The sequence below is a fragment of the Polyodon spathula genome, chromosome 20 (assembly GCF_017654505.1).
Source record: "Polyodon spathula isolate WHYD16114869_AA chromosome 20, ASM1765450v1, whole genome shotgun sequence".
NCBI lineage: Eukaryota > Metazoa > Chordata > Actinopteri > Acipenseriformes > Polyodontidae > Polyodon > Polyodon spathula.
The window spans coordinates 834,804-860,129 of record NC_054553.1 but is presented as its reverse complement, the minus strand read 5'-3'; the positions used below and the strand labels follow the sequence as shown (position 1 = coordinate 860,129).

The following is a 25,326-nucleotide window of genomic DNA, read 5'->3' as shown; positions in this document are numbered from 1 at the left end:
TTGCACATGCAGAACACCGAGGTTGTGATGAAATAAAGTAAAAATGGTAAGACCAGATGTGAACCTTGATCAGAGTGTGACAAAAAGGCAAGTATCATTGACACTGCCAGTTTGTAGCAATAGAAGGATTGAGGTTTCTATGGTGCTGTAAATCCAGGTTATTACAGACAAGATGGAGTCCGATGTCTTTTAATAAGATAAAACACACACAAAAAAGGGCGATGATCCATCATTGTAGCTGCTCTGATATTTAAATCAGACTCTGGGTCACAGATGAGGCGGCTGTGCTTAAAAATAAAATGTCATTGTTTGGCAGCCCCTTGGAGGAGGATTCCTGCTGCTCTTTAAAGTGAAAGCAGATAAAATAACTCAGGCAACGCCTCATCTGCTCAAACTTGGCCTTGAAATCTGCACAAGGCACTTGTCTGCTGCTCAGCCTGCAGTGCACAGCAATACATCTTTACTTACTGAAATTCACATTGCCGCAATGCAACGTATCTGCACCACACTCACGGAATGGCCGTCATCACCGCGAGATACGGTTTGAATATTAAAAATGTATGGAGTAAAAAAAAAAAACATTCTCCATTAACCCCTTCAGTTACTGTGTGCATAATTGCACCACATTAAGTTTCCTATCTATCTATCTATCTATCTATCTATCTATCTATCTATCTATCTATCTATTTTATAATGCTGGCAGGGCAACTTCTCAAACTATAATACTATAACTCAGGACACACATTATTAGCTGTAGGGCCATTTTTTACATTTATTTTGACTCAATGTTTTTTTTTTTTTCTTAAGTTAAACATCTGTTTTTTCCATGTAAGTAAATTATTATTACCAGTTACTGAATTGGGTTATTTTTAAACATGGATTTGCATTGTCAATTAAGCATTACCCAAATGATGTAGGCACATAAAGAGAGGATTTATTAATGTAAAATATCGTGCCGCATATTTTATTTTCTGAATCGGTTGTTTTAGTTTGCAGAACGGACCCTCTGTTGTTAAGAAGACTGTCGCTCTGCGGTTTGTGGACGGATAAGGACAACAATGATTGACATCAGGAAAAAAACAATATTGCAAATTGAATTAATGTTGTCTTTTAAACCAACCTGCTGTATAAACAAATCTATTAACGAGATAATTGACCCTCTGGGGTTTGCAACTCATTCATTTTCAGTTTTCTGCTGTGTTTTTCCATGCAGGAGCAGAACTAAACTGCACCACCTCAGTGAACATGACTGCCTGCTTGTTCACCGCAGTTCAAAATGCCCACTATTTTAGTTTAAAACTAACAAACAACAATAAGCCTTATTTTTACAAGAGTCACAAAGCACAAAAGTACACATCAAAACGGAGACGACACATGTTCATTTTGGGATGACTGATCAGGAAAAGTGACCCGTAATAATTGGTAAATAAAAAGGTGACGGAAACACATTTGTAAAATGGACTTTCAATATGTAGTATGAGGTGAATGCTGATATCAGGTGTGATATAGATGTCAAGATGGGGTCTTGGCCAAAATGCTTTGGACCAGGTGGAAAGGAATGTCCTGTGAGGTCCCCAGTGGCTCTGCCAATAAAGACACTACCTTTTGCAGTGCAAGGTGTCATACAATCAGGAGCTGGCTGGTTTGAATTCTGGTAGTGCTGAGTTTCTGCTGTTGGCAACGTATTGCTTCAGGTATACCTACAAGTCAGGCACATCCCATCACCTTCCCCGACTTCCTATATATATATATATATATATATATATATATATATATATATATATATATATATATATATATATATAACTGTATACTATAGTTCTAAAGAGAATGGAGAATATGGGTTTGAGGAAAGTATTTTCACCAAAAACCTGAAGAAATCTTTGTAATAAAAAAGAACTGGATAATAAGGTTCGTTTTTCATCGCCCTCCGGGTTCAGAATAAAAAAAAGAACATCCATTTGATAGAATATTACAGTAATATGAGAAACATAAGCGCAGTATAGTTCCTAAAGGGGGACATAATGAATGTTCTTTGAGAATCCTGTAGGTATGTGGTTCCTAGAAAAGTCAGGAAATGATGCATCGTGAAAGGTTACAATAGATAATACTCTATTTAAAAACACACTGGCATGCAAAAGGTTAATGTAGGTTAAAAAAATGATACATTTTCACAGAAATGCTTTCGCATAAAAATATGCAGTTTATTTTATGTGGAAGGTATAAATAACATTTGTTCATTATCTTTTGAAATAAAATATTCAGTATTTGTATGTTATTTCCAGTTTTTACAAAAATATGTAATACTGTTCTAATAAATACAAGCTAGAGCACATAAATAAAATATAAAGAGAATCACAAACTCAGCGTATTGGCATATATTATTAATAGAGGCATCATTTCATTTGCTTTTGGAAGAACAATAGCAGTGGGGTACTGTATTTTAACAGTTTTTGAAATAATGAAATATTCAATGATGATTACTAAATTAATTGTATTTAATGCAGTTTAGCTTCTGGGTTGGGAGCAGAATGCATGTTTATACCTTTAAAAAAAAGCTGGTGCACAGTTGACATGCAGTGTTCTGCAGCCAAGATCAGCAACTTGGCGGTAACGGGATTCGAACCACGCTCACAAGACTAGACTGCGGCAATGCTTTTAATAGGCGAGAAACTGAGAGCCTCTGTTTTTTTTAAAGCAAATTTCCCTCAAAGGCTACTCATCCCGAGCCCAAAGTGGCATCTCTATTTGGGCTGGCTTCTTGCAGCATATACCCTTCCAGACAGAGGCCTGGCAAGCATCTGCTCCCAAAGTGGGATAAGAGCCAGAGAAACCATCTGTACAACAGGCAGGCTGCCCTGGGGAGGTCATGCGCTCCTCAGCTGTCTATTGACGTAAGCCCACACTTTGTCATTATGGATACTTGGGTATGCATGAAGAAATGCAAACTAAACACAGAGGAGCATTTGCAGTAGGGTTTGAATGGGCGTGTCAAGCTCAAGACTCCATTTAGATACAAACTTTTTAACATTGCTTAAGTGCTGACTATCAAAACTAATTGGCTGTTGGTTTTGTGCTGAAATTCAAGTTAAGTTACTTTAATGAATGCATCCCTTCATAATTTCACTGATATGACTGTTTAAAAAAATCACGATCTTTCCTTAATTACACACAATGAATACATTAAGACCACCAGGAAATAATTTTCAGTAGCTTAAAACTATTAATGCTACTTGAGTGGGAAAAAAGAGATCAAGGGTCTAATAGGAAATTTAAGCTAATGCAAAGTAAAGCAACTTTCCCAATCAGCCACATCAGTATTTGAGTAGCTGAATGCAAACTATTGAGAAACATAATTAGCTGGAGTTAGGGTTTTGTAATGGGAGCGCTCCTTTGGGAATTGTTTTTTTTTAAAGTTTTTTCAGATTTTACATACAGCTGCATTTTTGTGATGCCTTTTTTTTATTTGAGCTGCCATGTATTTTGATACATATTTTGTTGAGAAAAGGAATGATGATGTTCAACGTCTCAGTGAAGGCGTTTAACAATTGCATGTTATGTGTTACGTGTCCAGCAGGTGGTGTAAATACTATGGTTAGTTCAACAATACTTACAGATCGTGTGCTTAACTTTTTACTTACAATGCAGTCAAACTGCAACCTAGATGCACCTCAACTGCTTTTCAAACTGGGAGAAAAAGAAAGAATAATCATCTGTTTAAAAGGCAATGTCTTCTATAGTGAGCCTTTTTTCCGTGAGGGAAACAAAACATCCATTTTAAACATAATTTTGTATCATGTTATGCGATGTTTTTAGGTCAAGGTTGTGAATTGGCATCTGCATGTCAGTGCAGCTGAAAGATCCAGTGAGTGTTTTAGGATTACAATAAAAAAAAAATCTAATAAGAAAGAGAACATGTTCTGAGTCAGCACCGCAAAGCATGAATTCAGAATTTTGGTTGCTTTGGAATTGTTCCAGGTGGATTCTGATATATATATTATTGCTCTATATGCTATGAAAACAAACAAAGCCTACTGTGTAAGTGCCTTTAAAGATAACACATGAGGTTTTTAACGAGGAACTGCAATGAAATAATTAGAAAGTTTAAATGTTTAACACTGTTTAACTGCTGTACAGCATGAAAAGAGTGAATTCACTTCAAGGAAACCACAGAAAAATATGGGACTTATACGTATTAATCCTTCAATAATCCTTATATGTGGTTCCATTCCATAGACCAAAAAAGAAACGCTCACAGCAGCAATGAAAAGGCCTGGAAATGGAAATGGGATTACTCTATCATTAGCAGATACTGGAAGAGTAACGGGTGCACTACATTGTTCTGTGTGATTTACACGTCTTAACGGTTCGAATCAAAGAAAGAGGCTTTCCCAATCTGCCCCACCACGATAATCCGCAGCACGGAATCCAGGTCTGTTCCTGTGTGCCTGGGTTCAGAGGTGTGACTGCAGATGCATTAGATCAAGGGGTTTTAAAATACCACCATCACAACACAATAGCTTCTCTAACCTGATAGGGCTTTTCAAGGCTTTAAACTTAATACAAAATCCAATTACATCCCAGAGACACGGGTTTGGAGAGGGATTGCCGGATGGGTAGGTTATTAACTGTGGTGTGATTGCAGCTCTGTTGCCTTTCCTGCTATGATATAAACAAGATAGTTAGTGTAATTCTGTCATTAAGCCTTTAACCTGTGCATCATTCCTATGTTACATTTGTCTTTTTTGTACAAAGCATGTTCCCGACACGTGAACAGACCTAGAAAATCTCACCACCTATATTTAACTGCAGCTTGTTCTTTCACTGCACAACACACAGGCATCACACCAGTAGGGACACTCGCCTCCCTCTGAGGTGACATGCAGTAAAACAGCTAATTGTGCAACAGAAAAACACAGCTCTTTAGAGTCTAATCAAACCACAAACACAGCTCTTCAGAGTCAAACCACAAACACAGCTCTTCAGAATCAAACCACAAACACAGCTCTTCAGAGTCAAACCACAAACACAGCTCTTTCAGAGTCAAACCACAAACACAGCTCTTCAGAGTCAAACCACAAACACAGCTCTTCAGAGTCAAACCACAAACACAGCTCTTCAGAGTCAAACCACAAACACAGCTCTTCAGAATCAAACCACAAACACAGCTCTTCAGAGTCAAACCACAAAACAGCTCTTCAGAGTCAAACCACAAACACAGCTCTTCAGAATCAAACCACAAACACAGCTCTTCAGAATCAAACCACAAACACAGCTCTTCAGAGTCAAACCACAAACACAGCTCTTCAGTCAAACCACAAACACAGCTCTTCTCAAACCACAAACACAGCTCTTCAGAGTCAAACCACAAACACAGCTCTTTCAAACCACAAACACAGCTCTTCAGTCAAACCACAAACACAGCTCTTCAGAGTCAAACCACAAACACAGCTCTTCAGAGTCAAACCACAAACACTGCTCTTCAGAGTCAAACCACAAACACAGCTCTTCAGAGTCAAACCACAAACACAGCTCTTCAGAGTCAAACCACAAACACAGCTCTTCAGAGTCAAACCACAAACACAGCTCTTCAGCTCTTCAGAGTCAAACCACAAACACAGCTCTTCAGAGTCAAACCACAAACACAGCTCTTCAGAGTCAAACCACAAACACAGCTCTTCAGAATCAAACCACAAACACAGCTCTTCAGAATCAAACCGAATCCATACAGCAGAAGCACACTGAGAATGCCAAAAGAATGAGAACAAGCTCTAGCTGTGCTAGGGGGCTCATCCAGCTGCTTTAAAAGCTCTGCACAAGAGTGTGTGCATTTTACTCTGCATTCACTATTATTATTATTGATATTCACAAGAAGCTATCAAGTGAAGTTTAACACCCACTTTCATGTTATAATAGGGACAGCTGAATGTATTTTTTAACTGATGTAATTAATACCGTGAAGTCAATTTTATTGTGAACACAGTGTGCGTTTTATTATAATATTTATTAACATGCATTTTTTCAAGGGCAAACTCAAGGTTAAGACTTGTAATATTTTATTCATTGAATGAAATTTTTTAGCCACTGGCCCAACATAAGCGAGGAAGTGAGCATCCTACTGTATAAAATAAGGTCTGATCTGTTACAGCCAGAATACTGGATCAGTAATGATATCTTACTTGCCAAACACATATTCAGCAGGCTCAGAGGGGCCAGCGGGGAGCGATGCCAGGCCAGCAGGGAGCAGTGCCAGGCCAGCAGCTCAGTGTAGGATAAGGTAGGGCTGCCACCTGTCCGGGAACTGGCATATGTGTCCAGGTGGCAGGAATTAAGTGAAACGCATAAGAAACCCCAACCTTCCTTTTATATTTTCTTTGACATACCGTATAACGGGACATTTTAGAATGGAATTTATTTTGGCCTTATTGTCGGTTTGGATTGGATCGCCAATAACCCTAATACTACCAATCAGAGTGTGGCGTACAGTGTGCGATCCGCCTTCTGACAGACTGGCATGCATGTTAAAGGAGCGCCGGGCAAGGGAAAGAATGTGTTGGCTGTCAAAGAGAATATGAGAATGGCAGCGAGTGAGGAAGCCAATTTTATTAAAAAAATTAAAAGCAGACCGTTGGAAAATCTGTAACAATGGTGCATATTTGCTTTGGATTGTTATTGTCGATGGTGTAGATGCTACTATCCACCGTGCAGGTATCACAAAGACCCGAAACAATATGTTAAAATAAATTAGTTCTGCACCTTAGAAAAGAAGCTGATTTTGCCAGTGCTTGCTAGTCTGTTAACCAGTTTTAAACTGAAAGCGTTTTAGTTTCGGCTTTATTGTTAAAGTTTTCACACATGCAATTCTGTCCTACAGTTACTACATGAATCTGTGATCATTGCACTGTGTTGTGTTAATGAACCATAGCTAAGTTTTAAAACTGAGAGTTAGCAAATGCCTATCGTTAAAGTGTTCTGCAGTTAGTAATCCTTTCCAACTACTGATATCTTAAAATTGAAGGGCCATATAAGAATGATAAACATTGTAACTCATTTTTAGAAGGCCTTCGTTTTTCTCAAAGTTGCTGTAGATGCTATAACTAGTTTCTATAAATTAGATACTGTTTTAGCAGACACATTTCATTAAGTAAACATGTATTTGAATGCTTTTGAAATTAAAAGTAGAAATCCAAAACTGTCTTTTCTTTGTGAGCCTGCTAAGCGATAAATGCCAATTCAAAAACCTACCAAGGTAGCAAATCTGCAGCAAAATTTCCAGTTCTACGGTACATTAGTGCACTGTTTACCACTGTTCTGTACATTATTGTGCCCCCAGCATTTGAATAATGCTTTTTACATTACACTGATCTGAGCATGATTAAATACATAACCTTTACAGTGAAATACGGGATACTTACAGTATATAATGGTAATTAAACCACATATATGTGTGTGTGTGTGTGTGTATATACTGTATAAACATGGCTACAAACATTGGCCATTAGTAACATTGAAAAACCCAAACCAAATCTGAGTACATTTTGACTCATTTTGTGTCTTTTTACCAACACACAACCAATAGTGACCTTTGTTAATATTTATTATGGGGTGGGGGTGGTGGCGAAATTTGCCATGCGATGGCTGTATAATAATTCTGACTGACACAAATGGACTTTTCAGGCTCAGAAATTATAAAAAAAAAAAAAAAAGCACACAGACAGGATCGTCGCTTCAGCACATTCACCACAGCGTTACTCATTACCAGAGCTACTCGTCCGGGTAAGATTAGCCTCTAACCTACCATGATATGGCTACTATTTTTCTGGCTTGCCAGTTCGATTGCTAGAAATTTCAAGAGCACAATACTGTGTACACAGCATGATTATTGATTGTACCGGGATCTGGTGGTATTGTGTTAAACTGTATTACAGTATACTGCAAATATGTCCAGGTTTGGTCTGTGGAAAAGGTGGCAACCCTAGGATAAAGGTTTGGAAATGGGCAGTGCCAACCTGAAATGGATATGGGCCAGTCAGAGTTAAGCACATGGCAACAGAGCCAGAAAAAAAAAAAAAAGTGACTTAAAAACCTTGAACATAACTTTCCCATTTTCAAAGTGACCATCTGCACTATCAGTCATTACCACTCACACTTCCAGATCCGAACCCTGTGCCCGCTGGACTGGAACATTTCCACAGCATTCCGTTTAGGGGCACTGTGCGTGCCGTGGGAGGTGCCATTAGCTCAGGATTTCCTTTAAAATCGTGGTATATAATGAAAAGGTGTCATACATGAGAAAGTGATGTAATTACTCAGTATCTAAGAGAACTGTGTTTGAAATATTTCTGCTAATCAACATGTTACCTAATCTATAATCCCTGCTCTTTCATGAACACCGAATACCTGAAACATGCACCCCAGCCTGGCTGTCAGTCTAGCATAAGAGCATTACATCAAACAAGTTGAAAGGTTATGATCCTTCAAAGGATTTTTTATTGAGAATCTCCATGAACTGCATCCTTATCCGATAGGAAGCGCTGTCAAGCTGTGAAAGGCTTTCCTCTCAGCTAAGTAGCTCCTCCTGTGTTATACAGATTGCTCAGACTGAAAAGCTGTGCCCTGAATCTGAGCGGGTTGTATGAGCAACCAATGGGAACCATCTGGAAAAAAAACCTCATGCTGTGAAATATACCAGGAAACAGGAACCCGCCATTCAATACTGAGCAGCCAGCATCTCCACCAGGACAGGGTTCATCACGTCCAAGTAACACATTCGTCATGAATTACATTTCAGTCAGGAAACCCATGCGATAGCTATTAAAACATAGACCAGACAACACTACTACAATATACACTGCATTCTTTGGCCTTTCGGGGTACCCCCAGCACACAACGGGGAAGTAACGTATTGAGGTAAGATATGAATCCTTTCCTTGCCAATCATTGGACCTGCTGTTTATCGAAGGGCAAATAACACACCAGCGATTCGATTTGATCTGGTATTGGAAGCTGCTTTGATGTGTGCGTGATTTGATTTAAGGTTAAACTGGGTTCCCTGCCTGAACTTAGTGACCACATTTCTCTGCCATTCACCTTCACTGGGATTCCAATTCCCATAGCCCTGGCGCAACTAGGACCTGATACAGTTTCAATAAACTCAAAAAGAGACCTAGTGCACTTTCAGCGCATCCTCTTCAACGGCGTGGGTTCCATTTCACTCAAACCTAATTGGATGTCCTCTACAAAAGAAACCCAGTGGCAATGGCTGCTGTTCATTACTGAAATAAGACCACCCTTAATTATGACAAGGCCAGACGAGCCGCTCACTCTCAAAATTCACAAAGCAATTAAACTGCCGCTGACAGGCACTCCAGGCAATCTTCAGTGTGTAACACACCCATGTACTTATGATATTCTCTGTCTTGACATTTAAACCCCACTTGTGTTTAGATGACTAAAACAAGAAAGAAAGAAAGAAAGAAAGAAAGAAAGAAAGAAAGAAAGAAAGAAAGAAAGAAAGAAAGAAAGAAAGAAAGAAAAATGCTACGGCCTATTTTCCATATACATCACTGTATTTTTAAGACAACGTGGACTCAAAGTAAATTACAACTGTGAGATAACAAGAGCCAAGGTGACGATACCTTTTTTAACCACTTTCTGTTATTTATTGACCATAAAACGTCTGCTGTCACTTTGCTGGGCTCTTATATTCAGCGAAGGCTGGAGTTTCTTAATCGCTGGTACGAAGCCAGTTGTTTGTCGAGGATGATGCACAGCAAATGCTTCACTGTCCGAAGGTTTTCATTATGGCTGCACGCTGCAGGTTTTCAGCAAGTCATTCATTTTGGCTTGTCACTGCTGTGTCAGCACACCCGCTTAAATAACACAGCAATTACACAGCGATTCTGTTCTAGGTTGAATAGTTTGGACTACAACACACCTATACAAAAGCCAAACTTTGTTGAAGAGAGACTTTTGAAATTATGATTGGAATAATAAAAACATGACAAAATGCCTTCCAAAAACCATGGCACTCCAACCATGGTTACCATGGCAATTGACAGCTTGTCGCTGATTTGTGCAACCCTGGCATTTAGCTTTCCTGCTGGAAGAGCAGATTTGGGGAAAACATTTACAAACAGAAGTATAGCAATGGTTTTTTCCTGCCATATTTGAGGAAAGTATTTAATTAAACTTGTTTTTATTAACCCTGATAAAATTTTACCATTGCCAAATGAAAGCTAAATGTGATGAAGCATGGTATAAGCATAGGTGATCATTGCCCAGTGAGGTACAATAAAGCATATTATATACATGGGAACCTCAGGTAAATGCATAGTAAAACCACAGGAAAAACCATGCAGGCAATGCAAAATCACAGTGCATATATACTGATACACTTTTATAAGGGGAGATTTCAATTGGTAAGTTAGATATATATACAACTGAAAATGAATTCCAAACACCCCTGCTGGGAACATATCACAGGGCATGAATAGCTGAATGACATTTCTGAATCGTGCTGTTTTAATTACTCAAACATGGGGGTGGGCATCGGAGAAGATTAGCGGCTCCCATGTTACAACCTTCGACTTGTTCTGTGAAGAACTGCTGACTTTAAAACAAGACAAAGTGTCTGTTTCTTTTTAATGGCAAGAGACTGATTGCTTTAGGATGCATAATCATCTCTTTGCAAAGGCGCTGGGTTTAGCCACCTCTGATTAACCTTTCTGCTCATGTTCAGCACAGCTCTTTCACATGTGTAAATGCTTTGTGTAGACACCTGTCTTTGCAGCCCAGTCTGAGCTGCAAATATGACAGATTAACATATTTATGAGGCTCGCAGCCCCTCTAATGACAAAGCCTGTTGAAAATTCCCCCTGCTATATTGTAGCATTTTGACACTGAATTCTTTTTGAGCTCTACTGGATATTTTTCTGCCACTGTATCTTGTCACTGCTGGAACAATGGAGAGCCCAGGACTGGGTATCCATTCGGAGCTTGCGCTGTGTATTAAAAAGGTTTGTTTGTCTGATGTCTGCCATCAGATCTAAATGATTTTAGCATTAGGTCACCCCAATTGAGTTTTAATTGAATTGACAAGAGCAAACTGGGATTTCAAATTGTGCTACACACAGCATACAGTTCTGCAACCAACATATCTGAAAGAACATTCATAAGACATGCATTATATTCATAAAGTGTGTACCTGAAAAAAACAAAACAAAAAAAAAAACTCAGCAGGTTCTTCTAGACCTCTGGATACGGCCCCTCTTTCAAGACGAGCCTCTGTACTCCAATGCTTCATCTAACACCAGTCTGTTCCTTTTTGGATCCCAGCTACATTAAATCTCATTACTTGGTTACAGTGGGCTGCGTTTGTAAGTTGAAACTCATTGTAACACACATTCACTGCCAAGGACAATAGTTTAATGAGTGTACTTTGTCAAGTGTTGGTCCTATACATACCAAGCATGGGTCCATACTAGAAGTCTTTCAGCAATGACTGAATAATTAGGCTTTGCAAGTACTGTCATATAGGCAGCTGTGAAGAACAGTGCAATAAAGATTATAGTGATGGTTGTAATTTTTATAGGGAGTACCTGCTGGAATTGAGTTAACCACACTATCTTGCTGATTTACAAGCAGTGCTACAAAACAAAACATCGATTCATAAACATCGCTCTATATGAAAGCATGATGCTGTAAAAAAAAAAAAAAAAAACTAGGAACTGTTTGAAGTGAGTTCGACAGGACATGTCTACAAGGTAGGGAGTGAACATTTCAGAATGTTATCCTGGCACTCAGCATTAAAGTGATCCCACAACAAGCAATTTCTCTATATACAATATGTTGATGCTTTATCACTATCACTGTAGCAAAAATGCACCTTGACACTTAGCTTTCCTCAATTTAATTCACATTGGTACAGCTGTATTTCTATCTCAGGGGTCTGACGGGGTTTAATCTCTATCAGCTCGGCTCAATGGAGTCCACAGTATTATGACTCACTCTTTCTTCTCTGCACTGTATCCCATTCTGCAGGAGAGCAATCTCAAGTGCAACAGGATCAGCGGTGCGAGGGTATAAATAACTAATCCCCTATCTGCAATACAACAGAAATTGTTACTTGGAACACTCCTTATTCACTCTCAGTTCTCAGAACACTGCTTATTCACTCTCAGTTCTCAGAACACTGCTTATTCACTCTCAGTTCTCAGAACACTCCTTATTCACTTTCAGTTCTCAGAACACTGCTTATTCACTCTCAGTTCTCAGAACACTGCTTATTCACTCTCAGTTCTCAGAACTCTGCTTATTCCCTCTCAGTTCTCAGAACACTGCTTATTCACTCTCAGTTCTCAGAACTCTGCTTATTCACTTTCAGTTCTCAGAACACTGCTTATTCACTCTCAGTTCTCAGAACACTGCTTATTCACTCTCAGTTCTCAGAACTCTGCTTATTCACTCTCAGTTCTCAGAACACTGCTTATTCACTCTCAGTTCTCAGAACACTCCTTATTCACTCTCAGTTCTCAGAACTCTGCTTATTCACTCTCAGTTCTCAGAACTCTGCTTATTCACTCTCAGTTCTCAGAACACTGCTTATTCACTCTCAGTTCTCAGAACACTGCTTATTCACTCTCAGTTCTCAGAACTTTGCTTATTCACTCTCAGTTCTCAGAACTCTGCTTATTCACTCTCAGTTCTCAGAACACTGCTTATTCACTCTCAGTTCTCAGAACACTGCTTATTCACTCTCAGTTCTCAGAACACTGCTTATTCACTCTCAGTTCTCAGAACACTGCTTATTCACTCTCAGTTCTCAGAACACTGCTTATTCACTCTCAGTTCTCAGAACTCTGCTTATTCACTCTCAGTTCTCAGAACACTGCTTATTCACTCTCAGTTCTCAGAACACTGCTTATTCACTCTCAGTTCTCAGAACACTGCTTATTCACTCTCAGTTCTCAGAACACTGCTTATTCACTCTCAGTTCTCAGAACACTGCTTATTCACTCTCAGTTCTCAGAACACTGCTTATTCACTCTCAGTTCTCAGAACTCTGCTTATTCACTCTCAGTTCTCAGAACACTGCTTATTCACTCTCAGTTCTCAGAACACTGCTTATTCACTCTCAGTTCTCAGAACATTGCTTATTCACTCTCAGTTCTCAGAACACTGCTTATTCACTCTCAGTTCTCAGAACACTGCTTATTCACTCTCAGTTCTCAGAACACTGCTTATTCACTCTCAGTTCTCAGAACTCTGCTTATTCACTCTCAGTTCTCAGAACACTGCTTATTCACTCTCAGTTCTCAGAACACTGCTTATTCACTCTCAGTTCTCAGAACATTGCTTATTCACTCTCAGTTCTCAGAACACTGCTTATTCACTCTCAGTTCTCAGAACACTGCTTATTCACTCTCAGTTCTCAGAACACTGCTTATTCACTCTCAGTTCTCAGAACACTGCTTATTCACTCTCAGTTCTCAGAACACTGCTTATTCACTCTCAGTTCTCAGAACACTGCTTATTCACTCTCAGTTCTCAGAACACTGCTTATTCACTCTCAGTTCTCAGAACTCTGCTTATTCACTCTCAGTTCTCAGAACACTGCTTATTCACTCTCAGTTCTCAGAACACTCCTTATTCAATCTCAGTTCTCAGAACTCTGCTTATTCACTCTCAGTTCTCAGAACACTGCTTATTCACTCTCAGTTCTCAGAACACTGCTTATTCATTCTCACTTCTCAGAACTTGGCGTGACTCTAGAAGAGTAACAATCGCAGACAGAGACCGGCATATCAAAGCAGCGTGAGCGTTTCATCTGCCGCTACTCAGAGCGCGCAGCTTTGCTCTGGTCACATGACACGGCCCACCGAGCGGAAGGAAATAAGCACCCAGGCTCTCTTGGGAAAGCTTTGCTGGGAAGCCTGTGTAAAGAATTCTCACTGAGAAAAGAATGGCTCTCTTCATTACAGAGAGAGAGAGAGAGGAGCACAGTATGATTGAGAACAGCTTCAGAACAGGATTGTAGAAGCTGGAATTAAACATTGTTTTATTCCCCCATTTACTGAGGTAAAGCACAGGGAGGGGCTGCAATAGAATCAGAATCCTTCCTTGCAGTGCTGTGTTGTGTGTGTGTGTGTGTGTGTGTGTTTGTGTGTGTGTGTGTGTGTGTGTGTTCCGGTGTCAGCGCCCTAAATTATCCCCTTGAGTTGTTGTAATTTTCTCTCCAGCATTCCCAAGTGACACTGTGGCAGAGTTAATATTCTATACAGTGAGTGACACCGACTCAACAGATTTGAAATGTGATCATTTTATACCTGACAGGTCAGAAATCTATGCTGTCAATGGAGTTACTGTTGGCTGCAAGGGAACAGTGCTGTATGTAAAGGTGAAAGGCCTTTACAAGCTGGTGTTCTGAATTAGAATATCAACTGTGTTAGAACATCCAAGTCAAAATTCTATACATTTAAAACCATACGTTCCAGAACACTGGCCTAACCAGGTACAGTACAGATTCGAAAAGGATTCATTTGAAGAAAAAGGGCAACACTTTACATGAAGTGGACCTAATTACTGTGTATTTACATAGTAGTTACTAAGAAATACAGGTGCACGTATTACAATGTTATTATGCATATCTACAATGTACTTAATGTGTAAATCTTTTTGCAGAATATATGTACAGTAAGTACAAAACTGTAAGGATTAGGGTTAGGGTTAGCGCTAGTGATAGGGTTAGGCTTAGGGTTAGGGATAGGGTTATATCGTGTAACTATGGATTAATAACATTGTAATAATGTGTAAGTGCACATGTATTTACTAAGTAACTACTATATACTTACAAAGTAATTAGAGACACTTCATGCAAAGTGTTACTTTAAAAGGAATGCCAGGGAAGCACAATGTTCAATTTATAATTAAAAGATAATCAGCTTTTAATCAATGATATCCCTCTTGCAATGCAATCTGTTTAAAATGAATCCAGATATCATGAAGAACTTACAAATACTGCACAACGAGTGCATTGTGGATGCCAACGCAGGAGGCATATTTTGGGCAGGTTAAGTAAACAGATGCTGTACAGTTACCAATTCACTAATCTCCTTCGGTAAGCTCAGAAAATTATTATACTGGAACCCCAGCCACCATTTAATGTCCCTGCAGAATAATCGATCAATAACGTTTACTTTAAATCCATATACACATTATACTGTGGCTGTGCCAGCAATGAATATATACAGCTTTCTAAATAGCTGGTATTATTTTTCTGTTAGAATGATAATCACTTTTACATTGTTCAGGGCAAAAGTAGTATTATTCGAGTTTCCCTGCTAGAGATTCTGCTGAGATGTGTTTCCCTCAGCTAAGCTCTTTAGAATAGCAATATCGCTCAAGTGTTTGTACACAGCCTCTGTGAATCAAGAAGTGCACAGGTGGAATGCTTCAGACAGATGGGGTTGCATCCAGGGTGCAAGCAGGAAGGCTGCTGGAGGAGATGGATTTATGTTGTGTAATACAGACGGCTCACTCCATTGCGTTTAATTGTTTCAGGGCTACAAAGCTCTTCTTCCTATCAGAGGTTTAATAACCGCAGATGAAAATGCTGAATGGCAATCACATGGAATAGAGTAAACAGAATGGAACGCACTGTGTATATTTCTGGCAGTATTCTGAAGCAAAGATATTTTTTTCTTCCAAAAATCAAACTATGCAGAAAAGTCAAGGGCAACAGAAGTTAGTGCAGTTTTTTTTTGTTTAAAAGGAATAAGCCCCCTAGCACAGACCTCAGTCCAGTCCGGTACAATATTTCCCGTTCTGCAGTGTTCACTCCTAAATGACACCCAACCCCTTTGGTAACATTCGGATGTCTTTGATGCGAGATTCAAAAAGCTTTGATAAAATACACTGACAATCCTGCATGAAAATTAGCTGCAGGAGACAGCAATTAAGGTATTGATAAAGCAGGAGTCCTGAAACACATACAGTTTGATTGCATTGTGGGAGCAAAGCTTGCTAGACAGCCACCCCCAGATAAACTGAACGAGCTGCACAATAAAGTGAAAACTGTGCTGTCAGGCATGGAGAAGCAAGCTTTAAAATCTTATTCAAAAGTCAGCTGCTACATAAACATATCATTTAAATAAGACATGCTTAAAGTAAAGACATTGCCAACCCTATAGGGGGCCGGAAACCTCATTTCTTAAGCTGTCTCCCTATAGTCTCTGTGCTGATGCATGTGGAATGAAGGTCTATAATTTACCCGCAGAAGACAGTTTAAATATGCATTCTGCTCGATTGTTTCGTTATTGTCAACCAGCCCAGGCAGAAAAGGAGATTTAAACAGTGTGTACCGGTTGAGATCCTTGCCCATCCAGTGAGAAGCACTAAAAAACAATGCAGTCGGTTTTAGCACCAGCTGCTCTCTTCCGAGGGAACACAATCAATCATCGTTTATTTGTTCTGAAACGTTAATAAAATCAAAATGTAAAAAAAAAGATGGCGATCTGAAATGTGACTAAGTGACCCTAACAAACCCCAGACTGATCTGCTGTGGACAGAGAGAGGAGCAGGGAAACACCCCCGTGGGCACGCTGGTTATGAAGCTCCTAAGAAATCCCCTTTAGACAACTTTTTACTCCAGTGCAGAAACATGCACTCTTATAAAATGTAATACATCCCATCGGTTGTGCTTCAATGTCACATAATTAAGTCTCCTAAACTTGAGGGGTTTACATATAGCTCTATCGCTCAATGAACCTGTATAATCCATGTTTAAACCCAAAGCCAAGTCACACGAACTGCAATACCTAGCATAACGTCTTAACTGGTACCTCCTAGTTGCTGAGGTGTACAGTACAGGGAAAGTCGTGTGCCATTCTTAAGCTAGCTGTGTTAGAACCTCAGATAAAACAATGCTGTGTAATTAAATAAGGAAACCTTGTTTCCAGAATAACTATTTCTTCTATGAATTATTTTAGTTTTTCTTTAAAGGTGGTTTAGTGCTATATCAATTAGCTGTGTGATTTATGCATGGCACGTACATCCTCAGGCAATTCACCTGCTTGTTGGTTCTTCTTCTCTTTAATGATTTTTTTTTTTAATTTGTAATGAAGCTCTCAAAGGGAACACCTTGTTAAACTGTTTCTACATCAATTTATTCACAAGCCTACAAATGATATAATTTGTAGAAGTGCTATGCTGCAGACCGGCTGTTCTGCCTCATTCAATGCAGTTCCATGCACACAAAAATTCCATTTTATCACAATATTGTTGGTGGATGAATTGTTCCAAGCCACAGCAACACAGAAAAGTTCTGAACAAGCTTCTCAGGTACTGTAACCGTGCATCAGGTCTTATCTTTCATTTCATTCCTTTGGGATGGAAAATCAAGTCATTCTCAATCAATAAACTAAAGCCAATGCACATTTCTAAACATGTTTGGGGCCAGCTCCCTCTAAAACATTTAAATTCCAGCATGGTCCTTTATTACTGTTACTCCCAGCAGTGAGAAATTAACAACCCACCTAAAGAAATCTTTCAATTCCAGGGGGTGCACACTCAATCAGTTTAATTAACGACTCAATGTGATTCGATTTGAACCTCAGTCTATTATTACTTCTCCCCAGTGCATTTCAGACATGTAATATAAGCTGTTTGCAAAGCAAAAGCATTTTCAGGTTTAAAAAACAAACGTGAAAAGCACCAAGACATCCACCTTGTGGTTCCACAAACTAATTGTATCCAAACCAGTCATGCAGTAAACTCTGCTATGATGAACGAGCAGAAGTAAACTGATTTGCACATAATAACAGCAGCAATGAAACTTTCCTGCTACACGTAATTTCACCCATCTGTTAGCAGAGAGAAAGTTAAGGATCTGTTATTCCCAGAAGGAGACTTACCGAGCTGGACATCTATAACACTCGACTGGATCTCCGTGGGGAACAGTAGTTTAGGAGGCCTGTCTGTTAAGAGAGCTGGGAGACAAACAGAGATGTAATGGAATAGGCAGTCAAGGCTTGTCAACTTCATTGTCTGCTTTTTGCTGTTTTTGTGCAATATTAACAGCAGTTTTCTATGAAACATGTCTAAGACTCGGGTTCCAACAAAAACAGACTCTAATCCTAATTATATATTTTACTAAAATAATAATAATAATAATAATAATAATAATAATAATAATAATAATAATAATAATAATAATAATAATAATAATTTTGATGCATTACAGCAGAGCACAGCTCAAATGTATCTGTTTTTCATGCACTCAGAATTCAACAATAGGCATTGCGTGAAGCCACAGCATGGTTTTAGCATGATATCACATAATGGGAGTTGTATAACAGAGCTATAGTGTTTGCATACATTTAAAGACAGTACTACAGCGACTCACTCGCACTGCTGATGCTGGTCTTTTGTACCCTGGATGCACACAGTGGTGGTGTTTAGACTACAGTGTGCAACAGTGACCCAAGTGGCTTCTGGTTAATCAGGTTGTTTTATTTATTTTTTTCATTCTCGTACCTATACATTAATGTACCTCTTAACCTGTCTCTTTATTTGAAGACATGCAGGACAGCAAGTACCAGAAGGCATTGCTGTGACTGCAGTGTTGTGTGATGCACTGGCGTTACTGATTGCTCCCCCTCTCAATGAGACGAGCCTGGGTCGAATGCTTTCAAGGTGTTCAAGTCCAACCTCTGTCCTGTTACATTGCGAAGTGGGTTTAAAATCCTGAACTGACACAGACTTCCCCATTGGACCTCAAGCCACATGATCACACTTGATTTGATCTGTTGTATGTGCTGAATTAAACTCCAATGCATTCAACTTAAGGGCTCTATTAACATGCCTGTTATGATTGGAGACTCCCTTTAGTAAGGTCAATTTGGAGTAAATTACTTTGAGAATCTAACCCCTATGTATTGAATCTAGTGGTATATGTTACTTAATGATAATACTGTGTTATACAGGTCAAATGGGAGATCACATCACTTATATTACCCTATTGCATGGTACAGTTCAGTACATTGCAAAGTGCCACTTGCATCTGTGTTGAAGACCACCATGAGGGTTGGACCTTTAAGACGAATCTTTGATTAAAATAAATATTGTGAAATAAGCATCCTGATGTCTTGCAGCAACATGTTTTCTGGTGATGGCTATCACTGCATTACAAAGCTCCCTTCAGGGGAGCGGTCAAGGAGGATGTGCATTGTAAATGCAGTGTTGATATGGAGCATGTGCATTGTAAATGCAGAGTTGCTATGGAGAATGTGCATTGTAAATGCAGTGTTGCTATGGAGCATGTGCATTGTAAATACAGAGTTGCTATGGAGAATGTGCATTGTAAATGCAGTGTTGCTATGGAGGATATGCATTGTAAATGCAGTGTTGCTATGGAGGATGTGCATTGTAAATGCAGTGTTGGTATGGAGGATGTGCATTGTAAATGCAGTGTTGCTATGGAGGATATGCATTGTAAATGCAGTGTTGCTATGGAGGATGTGCATTGTAAATGCAGTGTTGGTATGGAGGATGTGCATTGTAAATGCAGTGTTGCTATGGAGGATATGCATTGTAAATGCAGTGTTGCTATGGAGGATGTGCATTGTAAATGCACAGTGTTTAACAGTGATATGCAAATCTACAGAATGTTTTATATTCTGTCAGGAGCCTGGATACAGTCTGTAACTGGAGACTTCATCCCATATATGTTGAGCTGGCATGAACTGCTGTACACCATAATGCTGTCAGCAGGGCAGAAAACATGCTCAAGGCACTTGGAATTAGTGAATAAAGTATGCATTGAAATGACTTCATAATCTCGAATAGTAACCCCTCGCTAATTAAGACTGCATTTTTTAAATCTACCAAACAGTGCATTCTGAAACAGTTATGACTAGTGAAATGTACTTCATCAAGTACTTAGGAATGAAATGCAACAGACAGAACACAGCAGAGGCTCCGAGTTGTAAAATATCTTGCAGTACGTGTCTTCAAAGGAGCAAAATACATTTCAGACCATTTATGTGATGCTTGACGGGAAATATAACAAGGTATTTCACAAGCTGCACCATTTCTAATTTTGAACTGTAAACTGATAACAGGTGGCAGTCAAAAACTAAAGACAATAATTACAATTAAGCTTTATTGAATGCCACAACCTTTTCCTTATTTTACTGTGACTTATACAAAAATTGAAGCTTTTAAAGCTGACAACTATATTACCACCTAGGGAATAATGATAAGCAATAGGTTTTAATGATAAGCAATAGGTTTTAATGATAAGCAATAGGTTTTAATGATAAGCAATGGTTTGCACATTTGGCGGCACATATTGCTTTAGTGTTGTAGTTTAAAAAATTGCACTGAAGTAACCTTCAATTCAAGGAGAGTGGGGGAATTATACCTTATGAAAATTCTTATCTTTTGGCCCTGCTTAATTTTTTTCTTTTCATTGTGTGAAAAATGCAGGGCTGAAATGAAAGATGAAGCAGGGACCCTTCATCCATCTTGAGGGGGACAGCTGGAGCTTTAGCATGCAAATGAAAGCTATCATTCTTGTCAACCTGGAGCCCAGGCACGAGCCTGCAGTGCACAGCCAATTAATATTCTCACACCAATCAGACCAGCCCTTAGAAAAGCAGCAACGTTCAGAGCAACGCATTTCATCCCAGTGACTCAGAGCACAGAGTAATCTTCCACTCGCCAGCTTGCATTTTCACATTCACTGGAAAGCACGGCTGAGATAAAGTGGATTTGGACAAGCTAATTCATTATTAGAGCCCATTAATATCTCTCGGTATACCTGGGTACATCTATCACTTGCTAATGTAGGAAATCTCAAATTCTTCGGCAGGAGAAAAATGTAATTGGTTTTTAATTGGTTATTATATATATATATATATATATATATATATATATATATATATATATATATATATATATATATATATATATATATATATATATATATATATTATTACTTAGTAAATACATGTGTACTTATACATAACTACAATGTTATTATGCATAGTTACAATATACTTAATGTGTAAATCTTTTTTGCACGTACAGCCATAACCCTAAACCTAACCCTTTTCTGATGCAAGTGTGTACTTACATATAGTGAGTCCCAATTTCCTAAGATTAGGAATTTGGGACTCAACCTGAACATCCTCCATTAAAATAAAAGTCTGACTTGCTTTTGGAAGCTATGCTTCTGCTAGCTTCAGCTTCTTTTTTTTAATCATTTGACATCATCGCTGTGTTCCTTCAATGGAGTCATCAGATAGAACTTTACCACATTTTCTTTTCGTCTCTGTCAGGTTAGTGCTATCAACAGATCTCTCAAAGTGTGCCTGCTGAAGTTAGATACTTCAGTCACAGCCAATAATGTCTTCTTGTTCAATCAGCTAGCCATGTGTTTCACTCCTTGATAAAGACCGGAATGGGCAACTTTGATACAGTCTTGTTTCATACATCAGGAGCCTGGGGTTAATCGATTACAATCTTGGTTGAATTGGTTCAAGAAGATAACAGAGGAATTCATCAGGAAAAGTGTTTTTCTAGCAGTTTTGGTATTTTATATGGTGGCAGTAACAATACCTGTGTTTATAGCATCTATAGAAACCTTTTCATTGAGTATGACGTTCAGAAAATGTTCCACTGTATGTATGTTATTACACTGTAATTGCATTGTAATTACTATATGATTACACGTGCATACACACCTTTGTAATTACATAGTTATTACAAAATGAAACACATTGCAAGTACACACTCATCAGCGTAGTTATTGTGCTAGTACAGTGTCAGTCCGTCTGCACTCCCCTCTACACCACTGATGGCTCCTAATGAACAGGAGTTTGTATGTTTTGAGTTCTCACCAAACTCAGTGTTATGACCCTGTTTAAAAAATAACCAAAACAAGCTCCTCGCTTGTTCAAACCAAAACATAACATTTCTGAAGTGCAGCATTTTACAACAGATGGCTGCATGTGGGCAATCAATGGATTTGCTATAAGTGGAACTGATTTTCAAAGGTTAAAAGCATTTGCATGCAACTGCATAGTACAAGATCCACTTACAGCTCCCTTGGTCTTTTTAATAAGCTAACATAAATACCTTATTATTAACTGGGTCAAAAAATAAATAAACTTTATTGACGATGATGCGATTCATTTCAGATCTTTGTAGATGTGGATTGATCATTAAAGACAGTTATTTCTGTTAAATTCCCATGTAGGAACTAAGAAACCAACCTGCATTATTACTACTTCTCGTTGATGTGTGGAGCACATGCACTATTATACAGTACATAAATTAATGATGTGCTTTTGTTTGGATTTACGATTCTTAAGATGTTTTCTGTAACACTTTCAGGATTCGATTATATAGCAATGCAGTGTTATGCTAAATATTTAACACATAGATGTTTTACAAATTGAGTCATCTCAGCTGTTTTCTGTCTTTCTTGTCTAATATGAATTAAGCAATGATTACACTGCTGCTAGTTAAACACATGTTGGAAGCATTTCTTTAAGAGCATGGCACACAGGTGTCAGAGCCAATTATACAATCACCAGCACACATGAGTACAGAAGGGATGTCTGCATTCCAACAAGGAAAGCCAGCCATCGGTACACAGCGCAGTTTATACTTAAATCGCACATATTTTCGCAAAATTATTGTTTTTCAAAGAAAGAAAGAAAGAAAGTAAGAAAGAAAGAAAGAAAGAAAGAAAGAAAGAAAGAAAGAAAGAAAGAAGCCACTGCTGGTTATGCAGTAGATTGTAATATGCAATGGAAGTGGAAATCGCACTTGGATTGATCACAGTAAAAGAGATGAAACCCAGCTATTAGAATCACAAAGCTAACAGCACAGCACGCTTCCTCTTCTTGAAGGGGCATGGCAGAGGAACATGGAATAACTTAATCTGCAATTGCATCAGCAAACAGTGCATACTGTGCACTACACATTTTCATCTGAAGAGTGGGAAGGAGAAGTGAAGAAACCCAAAGCCTCTCTGTCCTTACTGTAGTGAAAGTGTTTTGTGATGATAATGGGAAAACACTTTTCTTCCAATCAGACAGGTATCCCGACTGGGGTGGAAATTCAGGAAAGTTTAGTACAAAATAACATCATCATCATCATCATCATCATCAACATCATCACATCACAAATGGCATCATTCCAGAAAATGCAGTAGCTTTAAAATGATTATGACTTTACTGTTTTCAGAGATTGTGTTCCATGAGCCTTTCAACAGTACAGCACAAAGGTGAGCAGTAAAGATCTACCGATTCTGACACTCTAGTACGTATGCAGGTCTAGGCACACATGCAATGGCCATACACTATATGTTTAACAAGTACAAACACTCCCAGTTGAGGTTCATGCTTACCTAAGTCATAGGAGCTGCTCTTTGATGTGATGGCTTTACACTTACAGCTCCATGGCCAGTTTAACCATATTATATTTGTTTGTTTGCCAGCCCTCCTCTTCCTTCTTCTTCTTCTTCTTCTTCTTCTTCTTCTTCTTCTTCTTCTTCTTCTTCATTCTTTTTTTCTTCTTCTTCATAATTTCACATGTCTAAATTTGTGGCCTCAGCATTTCTAGAAAACTCAAACGGAATTGCCAGAATTCATAGAAAATTATCTTTTGTACTTAAACTGCTGAGCAGGATGCTAAACAACTAATAATAATAATAATAATAATAATAATAATAATAATAATAATAATAATAATAATAATAATAATAATAACTGCATTTCTTTCTGTATAAAAATCTTCTTTTTGTCAAAGATTTTAAGCAGTCGGAACAACGTCACTTTAACATTTTAGTGCTTAAATAAATAGACAAGCATGTCAATGACATTCAAAATGGAAGCAGTAACATGAAACAATGGATCCCTATGACCTATGGCCTGTATGTTTGTGTACAACTGTAAAACGATGCTCGCCTTCTCCTAGATCCACCGGGAGGGATATGCATAATAAAGATCTAGACTCCAAGACACAGACCAGCAACCAACTGCTTGCTTTCCAATTTTGGTAGCAAGGTTTTAATTTCCGTCATAGCTTCATGACGCTCAGCATCCCACCGTGCTCTCTGGAGTGTGTAATAGATACTGGACTGTGGCCAAGCCTCTCGCTGACCCTGATGTGGAACAGGATTTCTCTTCCAGCTATTTCACTGTGTCATAGCCGGTGAAGGAACGTTGGCAGTGAAAAGGTTAAGATATTGAACACATGGCTTGCTGATGTAATAATAGATGACACACATGTTTTGTAGATGGTTTTTCCTTGCATTGTAATTATCCACGTATTCCTTGGCAGATGTCTTATTAATATTTAGATTACTAGTATTTACGGTCTTATTGATGTAGAACTGCCAGAGCATTTTGCATTATGGTTTCGGTGTTAATAATTCATTTTGACTACTTTTTGAGTATGAGCAAATGATTTATAACCCATTCATAAGTTTTTATTTGTCTGTGATAGACTATTTGTTCTTGTATTATATCTTACGATGCTACTGTAAATGCTCAGAGCTGCTCATTACTGACAAAACGATAACTTGGGACATTTAATGATGACAGATAGCAGCCAATGATTTATTGTAGGGAAATATAAGTACAATGAATGCAGTGCTTACTTATTGTTAGCATGTAACAGATGGCTTTTCTCTAGTTTGTTAATCATTCACAATATATGTACGTTGTCAGTTTATCCAGAGCCAAATGCTCCAGGTACATCCATGTTTCCAGCAGTATCTCCACACAATCCTCGTCACAACCAAAAATCACAATCTTTTTATTTCATCCTTACCTTGAAATCAATTGTAAAATTGCCTGGCAGTCAATATTTTTCGCAATAACACAGTTAGGAATGTTCCTGGAGCATTTTGTATTGGACCAATTGACAACCTGCCATGCATATGGTTTGTATAATAGGGTGTGCAGAACATTACATTAGCAGTTGGCTTTCCCTATGGAGAAACATTTGCTTTCCAGTCCACCTACACAAATATCAATCTATTCGTTTAACAATAGATCCTCCTGCAATACTGCACGTCACTCAGGCTGACCAGTGGCAGCCAAACACTGTGGCCAGCCCTCTGCTGCTCAGTTCCAGGCTCTGCCAGCAGGGGGTACTGTAGGGAATTGTAAAAATAGCACCGTCTCAACTTGTGTGAATTCAAGTGCCTCGAATACAATGCTAAAATAAAAGAAGTTAGAAAGACTGAAAAATGACATGTGACTATGATGCGACAGATTGAAAATTATAGACATCAGTGCAAGTACATGT

At 38.6% G+C, this 25,326-nt stretch overlaps 1 protein-coding gene across 1 annotated transcript in view; it reads right to left on the bottom strand.

Moving 5' to 3' along the window:
• Positions 1–25,326, bottom strand: part of LOC121295340 (X-linked interleukin-1 receptor accessory protein-like 2) — a 158,472-nt gene that overhangs the window by 14,809 nt on the left and 118,337 nt on the right. Inside the window, exon 6 of the mRNA XM_041219837.1 lies at positions 17,913–17,987. Within this exon, the coding sequence (XP_041075771.1) occupies positions 17,913–17,987 (75 nt within the window). The remainder of the gene's footprint in view (positions 1–17,912; positions 17,988–25,326) is intronic.